A 20,227-nucleotide genomic window follows, 5' to 3' on the forward strand; every position below is an offset into this window, starting at 1 on the left:
GAGATTTTTTTTTCTGTATTTGAACTGGTATAAAGGCCTTTAGTCTTTCTGCTAATTTTTAAAGCACTTCAGTATGAGGAAGCTGTGTGAAGGCTGCTTTTTTTTTTTTTTCTACAACATCAAAATGATTTGTATTTCCTCCAAGAGTAGTCTCAACTAAAACAAAATGAAGAAACATACAAGTATCCAGAATAGAGTAGGTCTGAACATTGATCTAACCTAGGTATGAGGGACAACTTGCTTTAAAAGTACATTACAAAAACAGCAGTCACATTCTGACCAGGGTTTAATATTAACATACCTGGATACTCTGGAAGGAAGTGACAATCTAGTATTTTTGCCATGTAAACCTCTTCCTAGAAAATCCAGATTTACTGAGTCTGAGTTGCTTACTGAATTCTTTTCATGGAAGAAGCAAGAGCTACATGAATTACACAGGTAATGGGGTGGCTTGGTATTTATAATTTATTTGTATACAATCATCATGTACCCTGCCTCGGGATACAGTAAGTTGAGTGCTGCATGTTCCCTCAGACACAACAACAGTCCTACAGTATGATGGGGCTATTTGAAGCGATGAAAATGTGAATGAAGGAAGAAAAAAAAATACAACAGCCTGTCAAATAGATTTTGAAAAAAATGCATCAGTCACAGCAGTTAACTGCAACAAAAACCTAGAAGAAGGTGGTGGAAGTCTGATTAGTCTCTAGCAGATGGATGGCTCTTCTACAGCATGGGCACCTTCAACAACAGCTTTCACACACTTAGCCATTGTCTGGGATGCTCTACTGATGGAATCTGTAAAACAAAGAAAATCCAAACATGTCAGTGCACAGACACAATACAAAATAAATTTAGTACAAGACTAAATACAAAGAGGATAAATAAAATGACTTAGTTGAAAATAACAGTCTGTGCTTTATATAAATTCCAAATAATTTTACTGAAAATTTTTGTTTCTTCAAAATACTCAAATCCTATGTATCTTAGTGGAAAGCTTTAAATGAATCGTTAAGAACCTGACTGTAAAGCTAAGTAAAATGTTCTGATTTCAGAATGGAAAGACCACACTATACATACCTGTCATATAGAAGTCTTTTATTGTGAGCTGAGGTGGAACAAGAGGATCAGCAAGAAGCTGTTGCTTTGCTAACTGTGGTAAGAAAGGAAAAGAGTCACTTGTATGATAGGAGCTTATTACCAAAGCATTTGTTCAGTAAATTCTGCATTCAGTGCATTCAGCGTAGGCCAAAAAATGCTTCTGGTATTACCTATGAAGATTTTTCAAAAAGGCATTATGCTATATAACAGCACTAAATCATGCCAAGATGCTTCAGTTCTGCTTACCTTTGCCAATTCATTTGCCTGGATGAAGTAGTTCGCTTCTTCCACATCATCATATCGAACCAGATTGGGTGATACTTCTTCTAAACGCTTCCGTATTTGATCGAGGTTCTCGTAAGGCAAGGTCAAACCAGCCAACTGACAGATTCACAGAAAGAAATGCCATTAAGTCTAGGGATTTAACTCAGAGTGGTTTAGATTACCAATCCATTAACACCTCTAAAGTAAAATGAGGAAAAGTCTACACTCCTGAAAACACAGGCAGTTAGAATGCACAAACTGAAGCGAAGTCAGTGTTCTGATCAGTTGGACCTCTGATAGCCAACACTTCCCCATGTTAAAAACCAGGCTGTCCTGTTTGCTATACAAAGGATAAAAACAAAAGGAAGTACTTGTCTCCTTCCATACCTGCATTTTCCTTACCACTAAATGAGATAAAAGTTGATGCAATTATCAATGCATCTTGTTCCCTCTGCGTAGTGAGCGCATCTTTGACCTCATCTAATGATATCAGATCCTGGTCTCAGAGTCTATGCTGTTTTCTTTCTAAAAGGAATAAACTGCATGCCCCCACCAGCTTCCCCTAAAGCATTTCACAAAGACCTGCAAAATTTGCAAAGCTTCATCCATTATGCATTCCAGCAGCATACAGCAACTGCAACATTAGAACTATCTTCAAAAGGGAAACAATGTGATTTAACTCACAGAATTAACCCAGGATTCAAAACAAAACCTTACTTCTTAAAACTGTGTATGTTCCTGAAAAATCTACCTTTTTTTTTGCATTGGAAAATGTTTACAAAAAGGAACATTATCTCTCAGCATACTTTTATTAGAAGCAACTTATAACAGCAACAGTACCTCAGAGACAGCTCTAATAATTTTCCAGTCTTCCCTTGCCATCCCAGGAGGTGTTACTGCTACTCTTGTCTGCTGGGCCCGACCTTCAGTATTCACATACGTGGCTGCTTTCTCTGTATATGCTGCTCCTGGGAGAATAATATCAGCCATGGGAGCTCCCACATCCCCATGATGCCCTGAATACATGGAAAGAGGAAACAGTGCACAACCATGAGACAGAAGTAAGTCAAAATAAATAGAAATGCTTTACTAAGACAGAATTTCTGTGTTTCCAGAAAAAATGGATTTTCTAAGTTTTGCTTAGCCAGTAATCTGAAGCCCATGAGGCTGGCTGCTTTGAGGTCTTATTTGGCTAATACTCTAAGGAGAATGAATGGACTACAAGAAGGAGTAAATGGTACTTTAGTCTTTATAGTCACTCAGATTTGGGAGGTTCTTGGAACAAGGATTCTTAGATTAACATAAGATCATGTTTTGGTATGATAGAACAGCTGGAAACTAATACCGTTCTGTCTGCCAGGTTTGAAGCTATGTTTCAGAAGCCCTATAGTGGTTTATATTCCCTTATTACTCATCAACAGTTTCCCATCTTTACCTAAGAAATAGGTAACCAGTATCTCAGTTATGTGTTAGAAGTTCCCTTTCCTGTTAGAAAACAAAGGCTAAAATTCCTCAAAGGGTTTTATGCCACTGTTTATGCTTTTTCTCAAACTATTAACTTACAACATTTCTTAATTTACATCTACTAATTACCTTGATAGATGATAAAACAGTACTCTGGCAAGTCTTGACGTGTTATACAACCAGAATCTGCTCCCAAGAGATACAACACTTTGGGAGCACTTTTCCTAATTGCCTCCACTCCTGGTTTGAAACCCAGGTCCAAAGCAGCGACTTGGCTTGCAACCCTATAGGAACAAATACATCATGACTTTAAGTAATTTCATAATTCTCTCTCTCCCATCAGAACAGACCTAAGTTCTTTTTCTGACTACATGTTTTGAAGGGATGTAAGAGGTTCCTAATAGTAACAAGACAAACATGAAGCTCAAAGGCAGCTGAAATTTTTGACAGAGTATCAACTTAGTTTTGCATTTTGACAACCTGATATAATTTAAAGTTTCCACAGAGAATCTCACCAATTTAAGATGGGATAGCAAAGATAAAGGCAGATATTGAAAGTCGGGACCTAGTGGCAGGCAGCTCACTGGTGAAGCTTGATGCTCCAGATGACATTTTAGCTATGAATGGAACTCATCAGGCCTTTAATTTAGGGCACTCATGTGGAAGATGAAAGACTGGGGCCATCAGCTACTCAAAATCATCAAAGCATTAAGGCCACTATTTCATCTCTATTCATTTATTCACACATAAAAATACTTTTAAAAGAATGAAATAATAATTCCATTTTCCGGCAGTCTTCCCTTTCCAAAGCAACAGTTTTGCATAATCAGGTACCAGTCTTATTTAAAAGAAAAAAGATTTTCTCTAGAGTACAGATCTTCCAATATAACTCATTTTGTCTGACACAGTCAGACATGGAGGTTTCAATAAGTTAGATTGCTTTTTACACTTAAAGTTGAACGGATGGTGCACCAGAAGTGTGGAAGTCAATATGAAAGACTGCCAAACCACACTTGTATCATGAGTATTCTTTAACTCATCATTATTTTGGTACTAAATATTTCAGTTTCAGCAGCAGAATGTTATATTTGAGTTTCCTTCAAAGGCCCAAGCCCTGCTCTAACTATACTATTTTTACATCAGTGAGGCTGCTTTTGGCAGAAGAAATTTCTTGAGTCTCCAGAAATGAGAGCCATTACATTTGGTGAAATAATTTTTCCTTTAAAGAGATGGTCAACTTAACAGTCAGAATTTTAGAAAGGGAGTGATGAAGGACTGTTCAGAAAGAAGCTTGTCTGTAAAAGGAGTAGTATCCTGACAAACTGAATAGCTAAGATTAAAAGCTCTCAAATGGAAATCTTTGAAGCATTTCTATTAACTACTCAGTTGAAAAGCTGCACAGTAAAAGGAATATTAAAAAAAACCCAAACAAATAAACCATATTATTTAAATACTATTGTAATTTGTTTTTCTTCTTCTAGATAAAATCCACTCATTTAGCAAGTGACACTGGTCTGCTGTGCATCCTACTATGGTAGATGTTATTAAGCCCTCTTACATTCTATGTCTAAATCAAAACCTTAAATTCTACATTTGAATATCATAAATTAATAAAAACTCATGGAGAGCCAGATCAAGGAACCCATTTTTATAAAGAAGTTTTTGCTAGCTTGTATTTCTGGTTTTTATATTCCCTACGGGTTTTAACGCAATAAGCTGCTTATGTGTACACGAAGCAATCTATACACATACATTGTGATAACCTGTGCAGCCCAATGTGCAAGCAAGCTGCTCCCAAAAAAGTTTTAAGCAAACCTGTGTAGGATGTTCATGACTTTCCAGTCAGCCCCAGCACCGCTCCTGGCCCTGGCATTCTGTGCAATGGTAGAAACAGCAGCATGGATGGCAGCTCCGTCACCGCGCTGCAGGGCTGCACTGCCCACCACCACCATTGGCTTTTTGGCATTGTCAAGGACCTGTGCAAGACAACAATCAGAAATTCATTCCACAGCTACAAAGACAATTCTTGGGACAGATAATGTAATAAATCACCAAATTTCTCCATAAGTCTTCCATGTAAACCTACGGTTTCAAAATAGTAATTGTTTCATTTAGAGATAAAGCCAAGAAAACCTGCTGTAAGCAGGAAACTAACTTGTCAGTACACAACTGTATGCTCAATAACCACACATTTAAGTGGAAACAGCAGCACCTGGAACAGCCAAGATATATCCCAGGAGTTTCCTGCACTGCAAAGTTTTACACACCTGAATATATTACACAGTTTATACATACTTGGTGCACACTAATCATTACTTCATATCCGCATTTGATTAAAAGCAACCCCAAGCTACAAGATGGTACTTTTCTTCAAATCTGTCTCTGGGGAATTCAGATTATTACTCAATACCTGTGGAATTTAACAGTCACACTCTTAAGTTCTGTGTACCTTGGAGAAGGCATGTTTGCCAGAAGCAATGTCCTGAAGTATCTGTGGGGACTCTCCCAGATGTTCATATCTGTAGGTCAAATTCACAGGAGAGCCAACAAGGGCCACTTGCAAGTCATTATGAAGCCAGCTGAAAATACAACAAACATATTTAAAAAATTAAAGAAATATAGAGTTTTACCCAACCAAAGCCACTCATTATAACTTCAGCATTAACTTAAAATAGCATTGCAAAGGAATTTAAATGGCATTCACTGTTTTGGTAAGATGCAGTTTAGCCTTATTCTGGCTGTTAAACAAACCTCTAGCTTTTTTAGAAGGATTATTTCTCTACATATATTCCAGAAACAGTACAGCAACACACCTTATGTGACAAGTTCATAACTCAATTCCCTCCTCCCCCCACGCTTCTGCCAATTCAGTTTTAGAAATCCACTTATTTCTTAGATAAACACAGAAAAAATTAGCTGGTTAGAAATTTTTCTTTTTTGCAGCTTCTCATGGCACAGACATAAAAATGTATGAAAATGCACATTCAAAAGTCTCACTGCATTTTCTCCTTTCAAAATTTCAACGCCATTTCTGTTTAAAATCATGTATTTTCAAAGATCCCAGCATTAAGAAGGACAGGGCTTTTATAGACCTCATTTACCTTCTACTGACATATCTTATTAAAATTGAATTGGCTATGTTCAAAGGTTCGGGAAAGCCACGCTACTTGGCAAAGAAAATGTTAAACTGGAATGACAGCTTCTAAACTCAGCACATCTGATTTGTTACAGTACAAAAAGCAATAAACTGATGCTGAAAATAAATCTTTAAGGAATATGCTTTAACAGACTTCTATAAAACAGAAAATCTGAGGTGTCTGTGTAATGTGACAAAGGAATAAATGTCTGACTGGTGAACTTAACGTAAAATGTCAAAGTGAGAATGAACTAGCTCTACACTACAGGGTACTACCCTTTTTCCCCACATAAATCACCATTCCCTTTACTAAAAGGTGAACTAAATCCAGTGATCCCATCTGAATGACTGTTCTCAAGTTACTGCCTGCGGCTCCAACCGAGCACTGTATCAAATCCAGATGGACTCACGTGCTTACTCACCACCAGGGAATACGAACCTCTTTCGAATTCTAGCATTAAAAAGTGGCGCCTCAAAGCGTGGATTGGTGCCAACCAGAAGGAGGACATCTGCCTCCTCCACCCCAGCAATCTTGGTATTCAGCAGGTAGTTAGAGCGTAAATCTGTGCTATAACAAAAAGATGGAAGAAAGAGGATAAGAATTCAGTTGAGGGAAGGAATTAAGCTATGGTAAAGATTATAAATGCTCAAAATACTTTTTCATCTCGGGAAAAGAAAGACAAAGAAGAGATTTCTCAATCCAAATTACTAATTATAACTGTACTAAAGTTTTCACACCACAAATAAACTAACTTATCCAGCTCACAACAGAGTATAATTGTCTTTCAGTGACTGACTGTTAAACTGCAGCAGCTGTACACTCAGTACAACATGGGGTAAGTGTACAACCCTTGCTGGAGTAGAGGCTACAAATCAACTCACAATCCATAAATACCCTCTATATATGCGAGGACTGTAAATTTAAATAAATCCTGATAATGCATCAGCAATTGTTATTCCTGCTAATTTTAGAATATTGTCACGAGATGATCTGCAGACTGGAAAGTTTATTAACATACTAATTATAGACAGACATTGCCTATCCTCTTACCCAGCTCCAGCAGTAGGAAAGATCTCTTCAGTGCAGAGTGTATCACAATTCATTCTATTCAGTAGGTCTTTCAGAGCTATTAGTGCTTCTGCATCCACCAGCCCTCCTACAACTGCTGCTATGTCCTTACCTTCCACTGACTGGAGCTGGAGAGAAAGGAGGCATAAACAAAAGAAACCACTGAAATAAATCCTCATTTAGCCCATGTAAATATTTGTTATATTAGGGTGTGCCAAAGCCAGCAGTGCTACCGCTGGCCTGGAGTAGCACAAACCAATCAGTGATGTCTGATTCCTGCCAGGCAGCAGCTCAAACTCCTTCAGAACTCATGATAAGCACAGAAAAGCTCTCTGTATTCTAGGCAGGTCCCTCCCATTTGAGTTATCACTCAGATATAGCTAATTTTCATTTGGTGTGGTGAGGGAGGTTGGTGAATGCTTTTATTTTAATGAAGCCACAGCGTAGACAGAATGCAAACTTCCGTAACACAAGCTCTGGTAAACTTAAAGGTATTATCTGAGAAGAAATAGCTTTTGTAACAAACCCTGCTACTGTACCATGGGCAAAAACATCCTTGAGGAAAGTTCAATTACAGTTATTCAATTTTACTTCACCCACATAAAATTTTTAATCAAAACCCAGAGCAGTCATGCAGCACTTCATTTGAGCTGCAGAATCAATCACCACACAGAGAAAGCACTGAGGAAAGCACAATTCAGATATAACTAATACAGACTTAATGTCTTTGATGGCAAAAGTGGTGATAGCACAGTTTAAATAAATTTAAAGATGTCTCCAGATAGGTCAGAGTATTTGGGAAAATTGCTTCCTCCTAAATTTCTGAAGAAACAGTTTACTTTCCTATTTAAATAAAAGTAATTTCTCTCCCAATGCTCCAAATGAATTCATGATAAGAAAAAATTCTTTAAAAAGTCCAATCCATGAAACAGGAAATATTAGTCAAAATAAGAAATTTAAGTGGAAACACAATGGATTAGAAGTCAAATATTCCCCTCTAAACCTAAAGAAAAAATCCTTTTTAATATAAGTAATTTTATATTGATATTTGTAATACATCCAGTTTTAGAAATTAATTTTAGACTACTTATATTGAAAATTGTTCTTACCACACCAGCAACACGAGGTAATACATCCTCCCATGAGGCATAAACAAATACTCCTTTCTCATTTTTGATCATTGGCTGAGTAAGTCTCTGACGCTTCAGACCATCATAAGCAAACCTAAGTGAACACCAAAAATACCATTAAAGAGCAAAGACAAAGATAATTGTGAATAATTCTGTGAGTTTTCTAATTGTAGGCTTTTAGAAAAGATAAAACCAAGAAGTATTTCCCCTGAAAGTTTAACTTTTCCTTCTGAAAAACTCAGAAAATGATCAGTAATAGAAACAAAAGTTACCATGAAAAAATGTTACAAGAATCAAAATATTAGAAAACTCAGCAATTTCAATTATAGAATTACAAAACCTATTTTACAATTATTCTTCTTCACTGTAGCCTCACAATACTAACAGCTGAATACTGAAGTCAATGCTAGTGTGCACATTTCTGGTTCTCCAAACTGTGCCTTTAATGCATGCATAAACACATGTGGGTACAAGCACATCCACACACCTGGTTTTGTCAGATATCCATTCCTCATTGATATCTTCATGCAGTCTTGGCAAAATTCTCATCACCTCTCCAGTTCTCGTGCTCACTACAATGTTGCTTCCAACTGCATCAAGAACATCAATCGACTCTACCTTCCTGTTTTGAAGAACAAATAAACCACTTGCAGTCTTTCAAATAGGCAGCTAGTGTCTTAGTCTTAGCCTGAATAGAGACAATTTTCTTCCTAGTAACTGGTATAGAGATGTATTTTGGATTTAGGGTGAGAATAGTGTGATAACACAGGGATATTCTAGATGCTGCTAAGCAACACTTACACCACACCAAGGACTTTTCAGTTTCTCACCCAGTCCCACCAGCAAGGAGGCTGGGGGGCACAAGAAGCTGGGGGGACAGAGGCAGGACAGCTGACCCCAACAGGCCAAAGGGATGTTCTGCACCACACAGCAGCAAGCCCAGCATGTGAATGAGGGGAACGCTGGCTGGGGGCTGCTGCTCAGGGACTGGCTGGGCAATTGCAGTCTGCATCACTTGCTTTGTACATTCAAATTCTTTTAACATTATTGTAATTTTCTTCTTCTATCCTATTAAACTGTCTTTATTTCAGCCCACAAATTTTACATTTTGCCTCCCCCAATTTTCTCTCCTATGCCACATGGGGCCCTGAAATGAGCAACTGGCTATGTGGTACTTAGCTGCTTGCTGAGTTAAATCACAACAGTCATTTAAAGCATCCAGTGTGGGACACAAGGAGTTGAGGTAACAACAGATCTGACCAGAGCGTGTGAAAACAAATCCACTGTAAGCTCGCATTGTACTAGTTTAACAGGTGCTGGTCTCGGAGTTGCTGCACACGTTCTCAGAGCAGTGTTGTGTAACACCTTGCTGTCTGGATGCGTTCCTTGTTTGCTGTTTATCATCTCTTGAAGGCGGGCTAAGATGCGGTTCAGTCAGTGTGCCACTGGCTTGTGACAGGACGAGGTTGCTGCCGGCGACTGATGCGCGGCTCGCGCTCAGCACCGCTGCCGGCTCCGCGCCTCGGGCGCCTTCCCGCGGACACGCCTGGCAATCACACCCTCCAGCGCCCGGAGAGCCGCTCCGAGACTTTCCTCCGCCTTCCCCTGCTCCTCCAGGCTACTTACACCAGCTCCTGGGCATTTCCAGTATCGCTGGGATGGCCAAACTATCATGTTCGAGGCCTGGCTGGATAAAGTCTTGAGCAACCTGATCTAGTGAGAGGCGTCCCTGCCCATGGCAGGGTGGTTGTGACTAGATGATCTTCAAGGTCCACTCCAATCCTTAACGTTCTGTGATTCTGTCTCCTGAATGCTTTTCAGGGCTTGTTTAGGGTTAAACAACTACTTAAAAAAAATCACACAGAGATCTGCTCTGACGCTGAATGGCTTAGTTTCACAAGGTATTTTAAATAATATCCTCAACAATTAGTGAGTTAATGAATTTGTATTTTCCTTTATACACATCTTGTACTAAGCAATCAGCACAACATACAAGTCCAAAGCATTTTAGGGTAATAGTAAGGGAAGAACAGCCTACAAACTAACATTCTTCCTTTTCTTAAATAAGCTGTAAGTAACAAAATTCGTGTTAGTTTCAGTCTATAGAAAAGTCTACAACAAAAACGCAGAAAATGAAAACCAGAGAAAACCCTTGATATCACAGATGGACATATTATAAGATAAAGTGTACAACAAACAGAAAGCTGTGTCTTCAGTAGGAGTTAAGACACTTACCTTGTCTCCCATGGGCGTGCAGTAAAGGCATATGGCTTGGAGGTAAGAGCACCAACGGGGCAGATGTCAATAATATTTCCTGATAACTCAGACATAAACATTTTCTCAACGTAAGTACCAACTTGCATATCATTTCCTCTTCCGGTTGTTCCCAAGTCATCTACCCCTGCAACCTCACTAGCAAACCTGGTAGGTACACAAAGGAGAAACACATCTGGCATGCACAACTGCAACACAGAACGTTTTTCAGCCCTCATCTCATTTTCTTAAGATAAAACATTATTTCATACACCTGAAAGAAAAAACCAATTGTTTAGGTGCATTAGTCAGCACCACCACCTACAGACCATCTGCAAAATTTCATTCAGAAAGGGCTACAAAAACTAGGGGGAGGTATATCAAAAAACACAGCAGTTCAATCCTCACTGTATTACACTAACTGAGTCTAAGATCAGTCTGGAGTAACAAGTTCTTTCTAGAACTAGTTGGGTACATTGTATTCTTTTCCATCTGGCTCAAGTTGGCCAGTACAGCATCCAAGGCTACAGAACAGAGAAATATAGCTACCAGAGGCTATCAAAAATAAATAAATCTTACAACTGTGGCTGAGGAAGTCACATATCCATTCTGGCACCAACACCATGGGACCAGTTCTGCCCTGCAGAACTCTGATTTCACTTTCATGCATTGGCCATCTTTCTCTATTTCCTGTCTGGTAGCTCCAGGAAACCAGCTATCAGTCACTAACAGAAATAAAATTTTTAAGTACAATCAGAAAATAAATTTTCAAAAAACTGACTACCCCTCGTGGGGTTTCTTTCACTAATAACGAATTGACACAAATATGCCTGCTTAGTACTCTGCTCAGTGAAAGTAAAGAGCTTTACCTGATGCATCGAGTGCACTGTATACACCGAGTCATGATGGTTTTGACTAAGGGGCCAATGTTCTTGTCCTCCACAGCACGTTTGCTCTCTCTAAATCTGCTCCTATCACTGCCAAACATCATTGACTGGTCCTACAACAGACAATAGAACACAGGCTGCTGGAAAGCACAATTTCACCTAAGACAACAGCATTATACATAAGTCTACATAATTTAATTGGATCTTGTACCTGTAGATCACATTCTCCACCCTGATCACAGATAGGACAGTCCAATGGGTGATTTGCCAGCAGAAACTCCATTACACCCTCTCTGTTAGGTTCAGAGAATTAAATTAATGTCAACTTAACATCACTTAGCAGACAGTACACCTAATCAGCCAAAGGAGGCTAAAGAAAGGTACCTTGCTTTCCTGGACTTCTCAGAGTTTGTCAGTATATTCCAGCCCTTCATAACTGGCATGGCACAAGCAGCAACTGGCTGCAATCACAATAAAAAGGAAGCATGAAACAAATATTTTTCTTCTCAGATGGGCACAAACCCACATCTCCTCCCCCCCAATTCTAACATATGTATCTGTAATAAATAAATAGAAATAAAGAGGTCTGCAAAGAAAACAAAAAGAGTCTAACTGATAACATCACTAGAAGCCATATTCATTAATAATCTGCTATATAAAAAGGTTAAAATAGTTATGACTTATTCATAATTCTTTATTTATGAATAATTTTACAATTATTAACATTTTAAAATTCTACAATTTCCAGTCTCAATTTGAGTAGCTACAGCATTAAGAATCTCAGTTGTAATAGAGACAAGGCAAATCAAACAGTTTCAGCAGACATCTAGAAAACCTCTAGAACTGAAATTCAGAGTATGAATCGTTTACAAGACACTTATTTGCACAAAGCCTGTATAAAGTCTTGGAATAAAATTCTTCTCAAGATTACTGCAAGAGTAACAAAAACTCCTGCTCTGTAAATAAATCCCTTTTACTTTTCAATCGCATCATGATTTCCACCTTTAGTGATAACCCAACATATCCAGAGATACAAAGCTCAAAGTATGGAATAGAAGTTGGGTTGAGCTAAAAAATTTTATGTGTGAGTATAAATGTGTAATCCAAGACTGAACCCTAAAAGAATGTGCACAGATTTCTTAGTACTGCTGAAGACAGTGTTCGCTCCTGAAATCAACTATTTCACAACAGATATCAATGCATTAACATATAAACTACTAACTAACTGCAATCTTTACTTACAATGAACCTGCAGTTACTAATCGTACAGTTAAATTCATACAGTATCTGAAGTGTATTATCTATGTAGTATCAGCTGAACATGTGTGGCTGAAGCTTGAACTACAAAGCATAAAATGCATCTAACAGCAAACACACAGCTATCAAATGCTCATGTCCAAGAGAATGCCAACAATTACTTAAAAGATTTAAACTAGGCCCAAGCACAGCAAAAAACTCCTACTGAATTCCATATTGCATATTCCATATTGCAATTCCTGTGAAACACAAACAATACCTTTGGAGCTTTCTCTATTTCCACAAGACACATCCTACAGTTTCCAGCAATAGAGAGACGATCATGGTAACAAAAACGAGGTATCTGAACTCCAGCCTTTTCACAAGCCTATCAAAAAATAAGAAATAGAGGAAAATTAAATCTTAATTAGATTTTTCAGTTCCACCTCAGAAAACACCATGCAGCTTTTCAAAGAGTAACACTGTCAATGCTCAAGAATAGAAGGCACTTGACCTTTCATCTTAAGAAGTGACCATAAATAAAAAATTGTGACAAAGCAAAAAAAAAAGTCAGGATATCAATTACAAATATAGTTTTTCTAACCTTTATAAGTGATTGAGGAAATGAAAACTGACCTGTCTTTCATTCTTTCCTCCAATAATACAGAGAATTCTCTGCAACAGGGCACTAATAATACAAATAACTTTTTAAAAAACAGACTCTTTACAGAAAAGTGCATCACAATAAAAACTGAAAAACTTAAAAAGAGCACCATGAGCAGAATGATTTTTGATAATCCAACAACACAGATCCTCTGTATGAAGGTACTCCAGCAGAGTCAATCTTAAACTTCAGCAGAGCCCAAACTCAAAGACAACACGACAGAAATAGAGACAGGAGGACAGAGCCAACAGATTTCCAGAGACCAGCTGAAGACAGCCTTTCCTGCATAAACCCCCCACAACTAATGGGATCTATGCTACAGCATTATAGCTATGCCTGCCAGAAGAAATACCACCAAATTTAATAAAAAAACTTTAACAAGGTCTAGTTTGTCTGACATTTTCTACCAAAAAGAACCATGTTATCTAAACTGAAAAGCTAATTTAAAAAAACAACATTTAAGAAAAATTTGCACTAGGTTCCTGCTGGGGACATTCTAATGCCTAAATAAATTAGTAACTTGTATCCAAAGAACAAGGGCTATATCTAGAAAAAAATTGCATATTTTAATGTTCTAACTCATTATATCACATCTTCATTTAATGACTTCTTAAAAAAAATCTTTACTTGAAACTTAATCCTGAAAAGTAACAATGCTCTGTACAGGTTGGGAGATCCAGGTTCCCTTTCTTTCCACACCAAGAATAATAAAAGCAGCTAAGCATGAGCACTCTGAATCCTAACAACCAATAACTGAAAGGAGACAATCTGTCATTTACCCAAGATACACTGTAATAAGATACAAAATGTACAGATTCTGAAAGACTACAAGGTCAAGTTCAATGAGAATTTATTGAAGTCTGTTACTGCATTGAATAAAGTTTTGCAGCTGGGATTGATGCTGCATGCATCTTCTTTTAAGCAACCATGGCATATTTTTCTCTTTCAAACACTGGATTCCCCCAGGGATTTCTGTCACATGAAATTGCATCACAGTCAGTTAAAACACCCCTAAAGAACTGCAAGATGTAAAGGCAGGTGGCTTTTTGCTGAATGGAACAGAACATGCTGCCAAGAAGTGAGATGGGAAGTCCCAGAAAATTGAGAATGTCATTTCCCACACCTGCAGGACTGTGGTTCCAGGGTTCACCAATACAGGATGGCCATCCACAAACACCTCTATTTGGTTGCTGGCTGCTGTTGCAGTTGTACGCCCTGAAGGACATGGAAAAAGAAAACAAAAACTCCTTACTCCTGATTTTCCTTATAGAGGGCTGACGGAATCCCAATTCTACCAAGAGCACAACACAGTATCCCTTAGCCTGCAAAGCGAGTATGCATATGTGCCCTCCGGTAAATGAACTGCACATACATTTATCTCCAGAGACCCAGATATAAACCACAGACACTTACCACATACTCTGGAGGACTGGGTGACCCCAGCTAAGGTCCTGGAGACAGCAAGCAGTCGAAGCATGGTGCTTTGGAACGAGAGAAAAGAGCACTGTTGTTACCAGTTCGAATGTTTGCTGGCAAGTTTAAAACAGGTAGCGTAAGAACTACACCAGCCGCAGAAGAGCACGGACCTATATGCACAGTTATGGGGCACCGAGTTACCTCCCTCAAACGCAACATACGATCCTACCAATCTATACATCACACACAGGAACGTCTCTGAGCGGCCCCTCCGCCCGCAGCGGAGCCCCGGCGCCGCTGCCCCGCTGGCAGCGCGGTTCGGCTGCGGCGGGCCCGGTGCCGCCGTCCCCGGGCCGAGGGCACGGCGGGCGGCAGCGCTACCCGGCGGGGGTCACCTTGGAGGCGGCGCCGCCGCCGGGCAGCCCCCGGCCCGCCAAGGACAGCGGGAGCGGCGGCGCCCGGAGCGGCGGCAGCGCCGTTACCTGGCGCGGGACGGCGGCGGCGCCGCGGCACGGCTGCGCTCCGCCTCGGCCTCCGCGGCGGCGGCCTCGGGCCTTTCCGCCGCGACCTCCGCCTGCCTCGGCTGCCTCCGGAGCCTCCTTCGGCAATCTCCGTACGGGGCAGTCCGCGCTCGGCAACCTCCGGAGCGAACCACTTCGGGTGTTTCCGGCAAGCGCTAGGGGCACGATGACATGCGTAAGTTCCGCCGCCAGCCCACAGCCTCTTCGGCCGCCGTCACGCGCGCCGCCCTTCCCTCGGCAGTTTCCGTCCCTTTCCGCCTCTTTCTTCGCTCAACTCCGGCAACTTCCGCTCTGCCAGCAGGGCGGGGTGTGGCGACAGTACAGTGCTACAAAGCCGTGTAATGCCGCAAACCTTCCTAGCGCTTATAGTCAGCCTCACTTCTATTACTTCGACGCTTTCCCGCACCTCCGCTGTCCCGCCCGCTGCCCGCCCTGCGCTGCAGCAGTCAACCCCTGAGGCGCTACCTCGCGGCTCGCTCTCGCGGAGGGATACACGCGTGCAGTGCGCGGAGGGATCCGGCGCTATATAAGGCCGGCGCAGGCGCGGCCGGGCCCTTTCCCGCGGCAGTGGCGGTCGGGGCAGCGCAGCGTGTGGGCCGCGCGCCGCCGCCATGGGCTTCGGCGACCTGAAGTCCGCCGCGGGCCTCCGCGTCCTCAATGACTTCCTGGCCGACAAGAGCTACATCGAGGGGTGAGAGGCGGCGGGGGAGGGTGCTGGGCGCGGAGAGCGTGAGTCGGGCCTGGCGGAGACAAGCGGGACAAGGGCCCTGAGTCAGCCCGGCGGCCGCCGCTGCTCCGCGTGTTCCTGCGAGTCTCGAGCAAGGCAGATAACTCGGTTTGCTCTCCGCAGGTACGTCCCTTCGCAGGCTGACATAGCAGTCTTCGAAGCGATCGCCGCCCCGCCGCCTGCAGACCTGTGCCATGCTCTCCGGTGGTACAATCATATTAAGTCGTATGAAAAGCAAAAGGCAAGGTATAGTAAAACTTCGAAGCTGTAATACCTCCCCGAACTCGCCTACAAATTGTTGCGTTTGTTTCTTCCAGTTTGAGCAAAACTGGTTTCCAGTGGCACCGCATGGCATTTTGTGTCAGAAACAGGGCAGACATCTTCTGTCAGTACGGAGGACAAAATTAATGATTGCAGTACCGAAGGACATGGAAAGAAAAGTAGATATGAAAGGAAATAGTATATCTTTTCTCTCTTTAGTGGTTTTATGTGTTCATGAAAGGTGCTGTATTGAGATCCGTGGAGACTGCAGGCCTCTGAAAAGGTACAGCATAGGTAGGGTCAGTATTGCAACGCTGCTTCTGAGCCTCAGTCCTCTTCGGAGGAAACTACCAAAAATGGGTAGCTCAGTCTCTAATCAGTTTCTGAAGCTTTGGTAATGCTAAGAGGGACTGAAATTCTGAAGTGGTTTCACAAAGTATCTGGAAACTGCTTAGGGTTCCTGAAATCAAAAGCGAATTTTATGGCTTCAGTAACAGCTGTTCACATGAGCAATACAACTGTGACCTTATTCTAAGATGACAGGACCATATGAGCAGCAAGTGAAGGTAAATTCAGGAAGTTAGACTTTTTTGTCCTGTTGAGAGGAAGGGTTTAGGGCACTGAAATGGGAAAATAGCAGTTACCATGCAGTAATGTGTTTTCAGTGACTTACTAGGTTTTAAACAAGTGAAAGTAGTTCCAGGGAAGCACGTACATGAAGTTGGTAATTCCTCCTAGACAGAATGTAGTGCAGATAGAGGATTCCAATAAGAAAGCTTTTCTTATCCATGTACTTAGTTGGGCAGGATCATACCAGCTCTGAGCTACAGCAAATCCCATATTCACAGATTACTCAGCTGGCATGTCAGGAGTGTTGGGGCTGGCTTTCACGAGGTTCTGATTTCAAGTAGCAAAGCTGGATTTTTACTCTTTTTAGCACAAGTTTTTCATTATAAATAGCTTTGTACGGGCATTGATAAGCTGGCAGTGATTGTATTGATGTTTGAGGAGGTTCCTGATACCTGCATTTTTCTTTCAGCTTGCCAGGAGTAAAGAAGGCTTTGGGAAAATATGGTCCTGCTGATGTTGAGGATACAACAGGTGCGGCCACAGATAGCAAAGATGATGATGACATTGACCTTTTTGGATCTGATGATGAGGAGGTACTTGTGACCTTTTTGTATTATTCCTGTTACGCTTTAGAAATTAAATAAGGTGTGCAGATTTTTTCACCTTGACCTAGTTGGAGTTACTTATGTTTCCAACCTTGATAATCCTACTTGCAATACCCAAGTGTAGCTATCTTTGCAGAATAGGGAAGCTTGGAAGGTAAAAACTCAAAAGTTAGAAAATAAGGTGCTGGAATGGGATGAGCTGTCTAATTTTGGCTGGTTACATGATGAGTAAAACAAAAAATCACCATCTTTCGGCTGACAAGTGTGATGATTTGTTTTTATCTGAGTAAATGCCAGTCAGTTTGGTGTAGTGCTTTGGAGATGTGGAGGTTTGGTGCTTTTTTCTGTAACTGCAAATTTGTCTTTCAGGAAAGTGAAGAAGCAAAGAAACTGAGGGAAGAGCGTCTGGCCCAGTATGAATCTAAGAAGTCCAAAAGTATGTGTGCCGAGAACTTTCCAATCTTCTACACTGGAGTTAATTTTTATGCATTTGAACAGGATGGCTAGAAAGACTAATTAACTGTAATAATAGATCAGCTTGACTGGAATGAGACAGGAGTGATTAGCTTCACTTGAATTGCCAGTGAGCTCAGCCTTCCCAATGCAAATAGGAATGTTAACATGCTTTTTGTTCTGGTTCATACACTCCTGCTTGTTCTTTCCAGAGACTGGGCTTTCTACAAGGATTTTCTTCAAAATTTTAGTGAAAGTGCTGCAGTACACAAGTTATTCCACAGCTACTGGTCTGGAACTGTTCAGAACTGTAGCAGTTGCAGTATTCCATCTGTGGAAAATAAACTGTTACACAGCATTAGGCTCCTTCTCAGATGTTCTGAGAAGGACTTCCTATGTAACAAACACTGTCATCTGCTCAAATCTGTGTATACATAATGTATCTGCATATTGAAAGTTGGGATGTACACAGCTGCAGTACTTCAGAAATGTGCCTTGGTACCAGAGGCCTGTCACAGCAATGTCATCAGGTTCTTGCTCGTGAAATGGGATAAGTTGCTCTTGTAAAACCATTTTGCAAGTGTATTCATGAGTTTTTGGAAGATACCTATCTTTTCATGGTGATTTTCTTCCCCTAGAACCAGCTGTTGTTGCAAAGTCATCAATCTTGCTTGATGTGAAACCTTGGGATGATGAGACAGACATGGCCAAACTAGAGGAGTGTGTTCGAAGCATTCAAGCAGATGGCTTGGTCTGGGGATCTTGTAAGTATGGGGAAATTTCAGAGCAGGGTGTGGGGGAGAGTGCAGGTTTGTGGGCTAGTACTGAGTAGTGGGACTTGTGGTCACTGCTGATGTATGAAATGTAGGTAGCTGTAACAGGGGAACTGCAATACTGCAGTATTTCAGTGTCTTTGCATGGTCTGAAAAGGTGTATTGGTTCAGTGGCCTAGTTAAGATTCAAATACAGGTTTTAAAAGCTACAGGACTTAAGCTCTGCTCTCCTGCATCTCCCTGTACAATTCCTGATGCAGCAAACACCTTTATGCACCCACATCACTGGTTTGGGGAAGGGGTGGAGGTCCACAGAAGGAAACTTTTTCAATGAGTTTTCATGAATGCTGGGTTCTTAATTAGATGGTCTGTAATGTGGACCAAAGGCTGTTTTATATATCCTGAAAATTGCTTTGGTCAGCTCACTTTTAGGTCTGTTTTTTTAAGGGATTCCATCAAAAAAGGAGTACTAAATGCTTTTTTTTTTTGCAGCCAAGCTAGTACCTGTTGGCTATGGTATCAAAAAGCTTCAGATCCAGTGTGTTGTTGAAGATGATAAAGTTGGAACAGATATGCTGGAAGAGAGAATAACAGCTTTTGAAGACTATGTACAATCAATGGATGTAGCTGCTTTCAATAAAATTTAAGTCTTGATATACCTAGAATAAATGTTGTTGCAAAAAATGTGCAGTGTCTGTGCTTGTTTCAGAATCTTAGCTCACAAATGTAAGGTTTTCTTCATGGGTAAAGCAGAAGCTGAAACTGAATTTAGTACCCAGGAGTATGAGCAGAGCATCACTTCAGAGTTAACATTACCGTGGCTTTAAAATATTGAAATACTTTCCTCCATCTGTGGAGGAAATTGCTTCTTTGGAAATGTCTGGGATTCCTCTTGAGGGAGGCATGGTTCTAAGGGAAGGGAGCAGGGCTCAGTCAGAGTGCATGTTTTAGTGGGTAAACAGTATGAATTCCTTTTGTTTAGTAAGGATGGTGACTAACCAAATACAGCATGGCCTTCGTTGATGGAGACGAAACTTAAATTCAAAGTGACTTCCAGTGCTGTAGAGATAAGGCCTGAGACTACCCTGATACTGTCTCACCTGTTCTATGACTTGGAACATTTTTTTTCTCTTGAGGCTTGGAAACATTTGCAATGAAATTACGCCGAGTTTTGTGTTTTAATTAAGCAGGTAATAATGTTGCTGCGGCGGCGCTGCCGGCGCGGGGCGCTGCGAGCCCAGCGGTGCCGCGGGCGGCGCCTGCCCCGGGAGCACGGCCGGAGCCGCGGGCTCTGTCTGACCCACAGGAAAATGCAAACACAATACAGGATATACAAGTAGTGAAAGTAACAGCAGTTTGAGCTGTTTACTCAGCTCCAGATTGGTTTCTAGATTGATTTTGACGTTTCTAGATTGATTTTGACATTTCTTTTAGTGATTGAAGAACCAGCAGGAATAAGTCCCAAAAACTGTCTATAGGTTGATACAAATGTAGAAGCTGTCCAAGTTGTGAATCTTCTAAACAAATTCATAATTCTATGCCTTGCATTGGGCTGACAGGATTTATTGTGACCATGAAATGGAATCCTTTTATGTGCCACGTCGGTCACTCTGAGATGAAGATGCCCAGTGTCAGAGTCTGACAGCTGCATCTTAAGTAACTCTTTTTGTTGTTTTTTTCATAGAGCATCTGTGTGC

The 20,227-nt window shown here is 41.0% G+C and overlaps 2 protein-coding genes and 2 non-coding genes across 5 annotated transcripts; 3 read left to right on the forward strand and 1 right to left on the reverse strand.

Moving 5' to 3' along the window:
• Window positions 1-442: 442 nt before the first annotated feature.
• NDUFS1 (NADH:ubiquinone oxidoreductase core subunit S1) lies at window positions 443-15,227 on the reverse strand. 2 transcript variants are annotated; one of them, XM_021538871.3, is made up of 19 exons: window positions 15,103-15,227; window positions 14,618-14,685; window positions 14,328-14,419; window positions 12,821-12,928; window positions 11,689-11,765; window positions 11,516-11,597; window positions 11,287-11,417; window positions 10,400-10,585; window positions 8,652-8,786; window positions 8,144-8,258; window positions 7,017-7,162; window positions 6,405-6,533; window positions 5,279-5,408; window positions 4,645-4,805; window positions 2,959-3,113; window positions 2,206-2,381; window positions 1,348-1,482; window positions 1,081-1,153; window positions 443-798 (listed from the first exon to the last, which is right to left on the reverse strand). In XM_021538871.3, the coding sequence occupies exons 2-19, from the start codon at window positions 14,679-14,681 to the stop codon at window positions 707-709; spliced, it is 2,187 nt and encodes a 728-aa protein (XP_021394546.2). In that variant the 5' UTR covers window positions 14,682-14,685; window positions 15,103-15,227; the 3' UTR covers window positions 443-706. The 2 variants fall into 2 exon arrangements, with proteins under 2 accessions (XP_021394546.2, XP_021394545.2); XM_021538870.2 differs by lacking the exon at window positions 15,103-15,227 and adding an exon at window positions 14,791-14,809.
• Window positions 15,228-15,737: 510 nt separating this feature from the next.
• EEF1B2 (eukaryotic translation elongation factor 1 beta 2) lies at window positions 15,738-19,237 on the forward strand. Its single transcript, XM_021538872.3, has 6 exons — window positions 15,738-15,832; window positions 15,992-16,114; window positions 17,169-17,292; window positions 17,674-17,740; window positions 18,396-18,521; window positions 19,023-19,237. The coding sequence occupies exons 1-6, from the start codon at window positions 15,753-15,755 to the stop codon at window positions 19,175-19,177; spliced, it is 675 nt and encodes a 224-aa protein (XP_021394547.1). The 5' UTR covers window positions 15,738-15,752; the 3' UTR covers window positions 19,178-19,237.
• On the forward strand, window positions 17,518-17,597 carry LOC116183874 (small nucleolar RNA SNORD51). Its single transcript, XR_004148572.1, has one exon. It is a non-coding gene; the product is annotated as a small nucleolar RNA SNORD51 (small nucleolar RNA).
• Window positions 18,034-18,167, forward strand: LOC116183875 (small nucleolar RNA SNORA41). The gene has a single exon (XR_004148573.1). It is a non-coding gene; the product is annotated as a small nucleolar RNA SNORA41 (small nucleolar RNA).
• Window positions 19,238-20,227: the final 990 nt, after the last annotated feature.

Source organism: Lonchura striata, chromosome 8 (assembly GCF_046129695.1).
Source record: "Lonchura striata isolate bLonStr1 chromosome 8, bLonStr1.mat, whole genome shotgun sequence".
Lineage (NCBI taxonomy): Eukaryota > Metazoa > Chordata > Aves > Passeriformes > Estrildidae > Lonchura > Lonchura striata.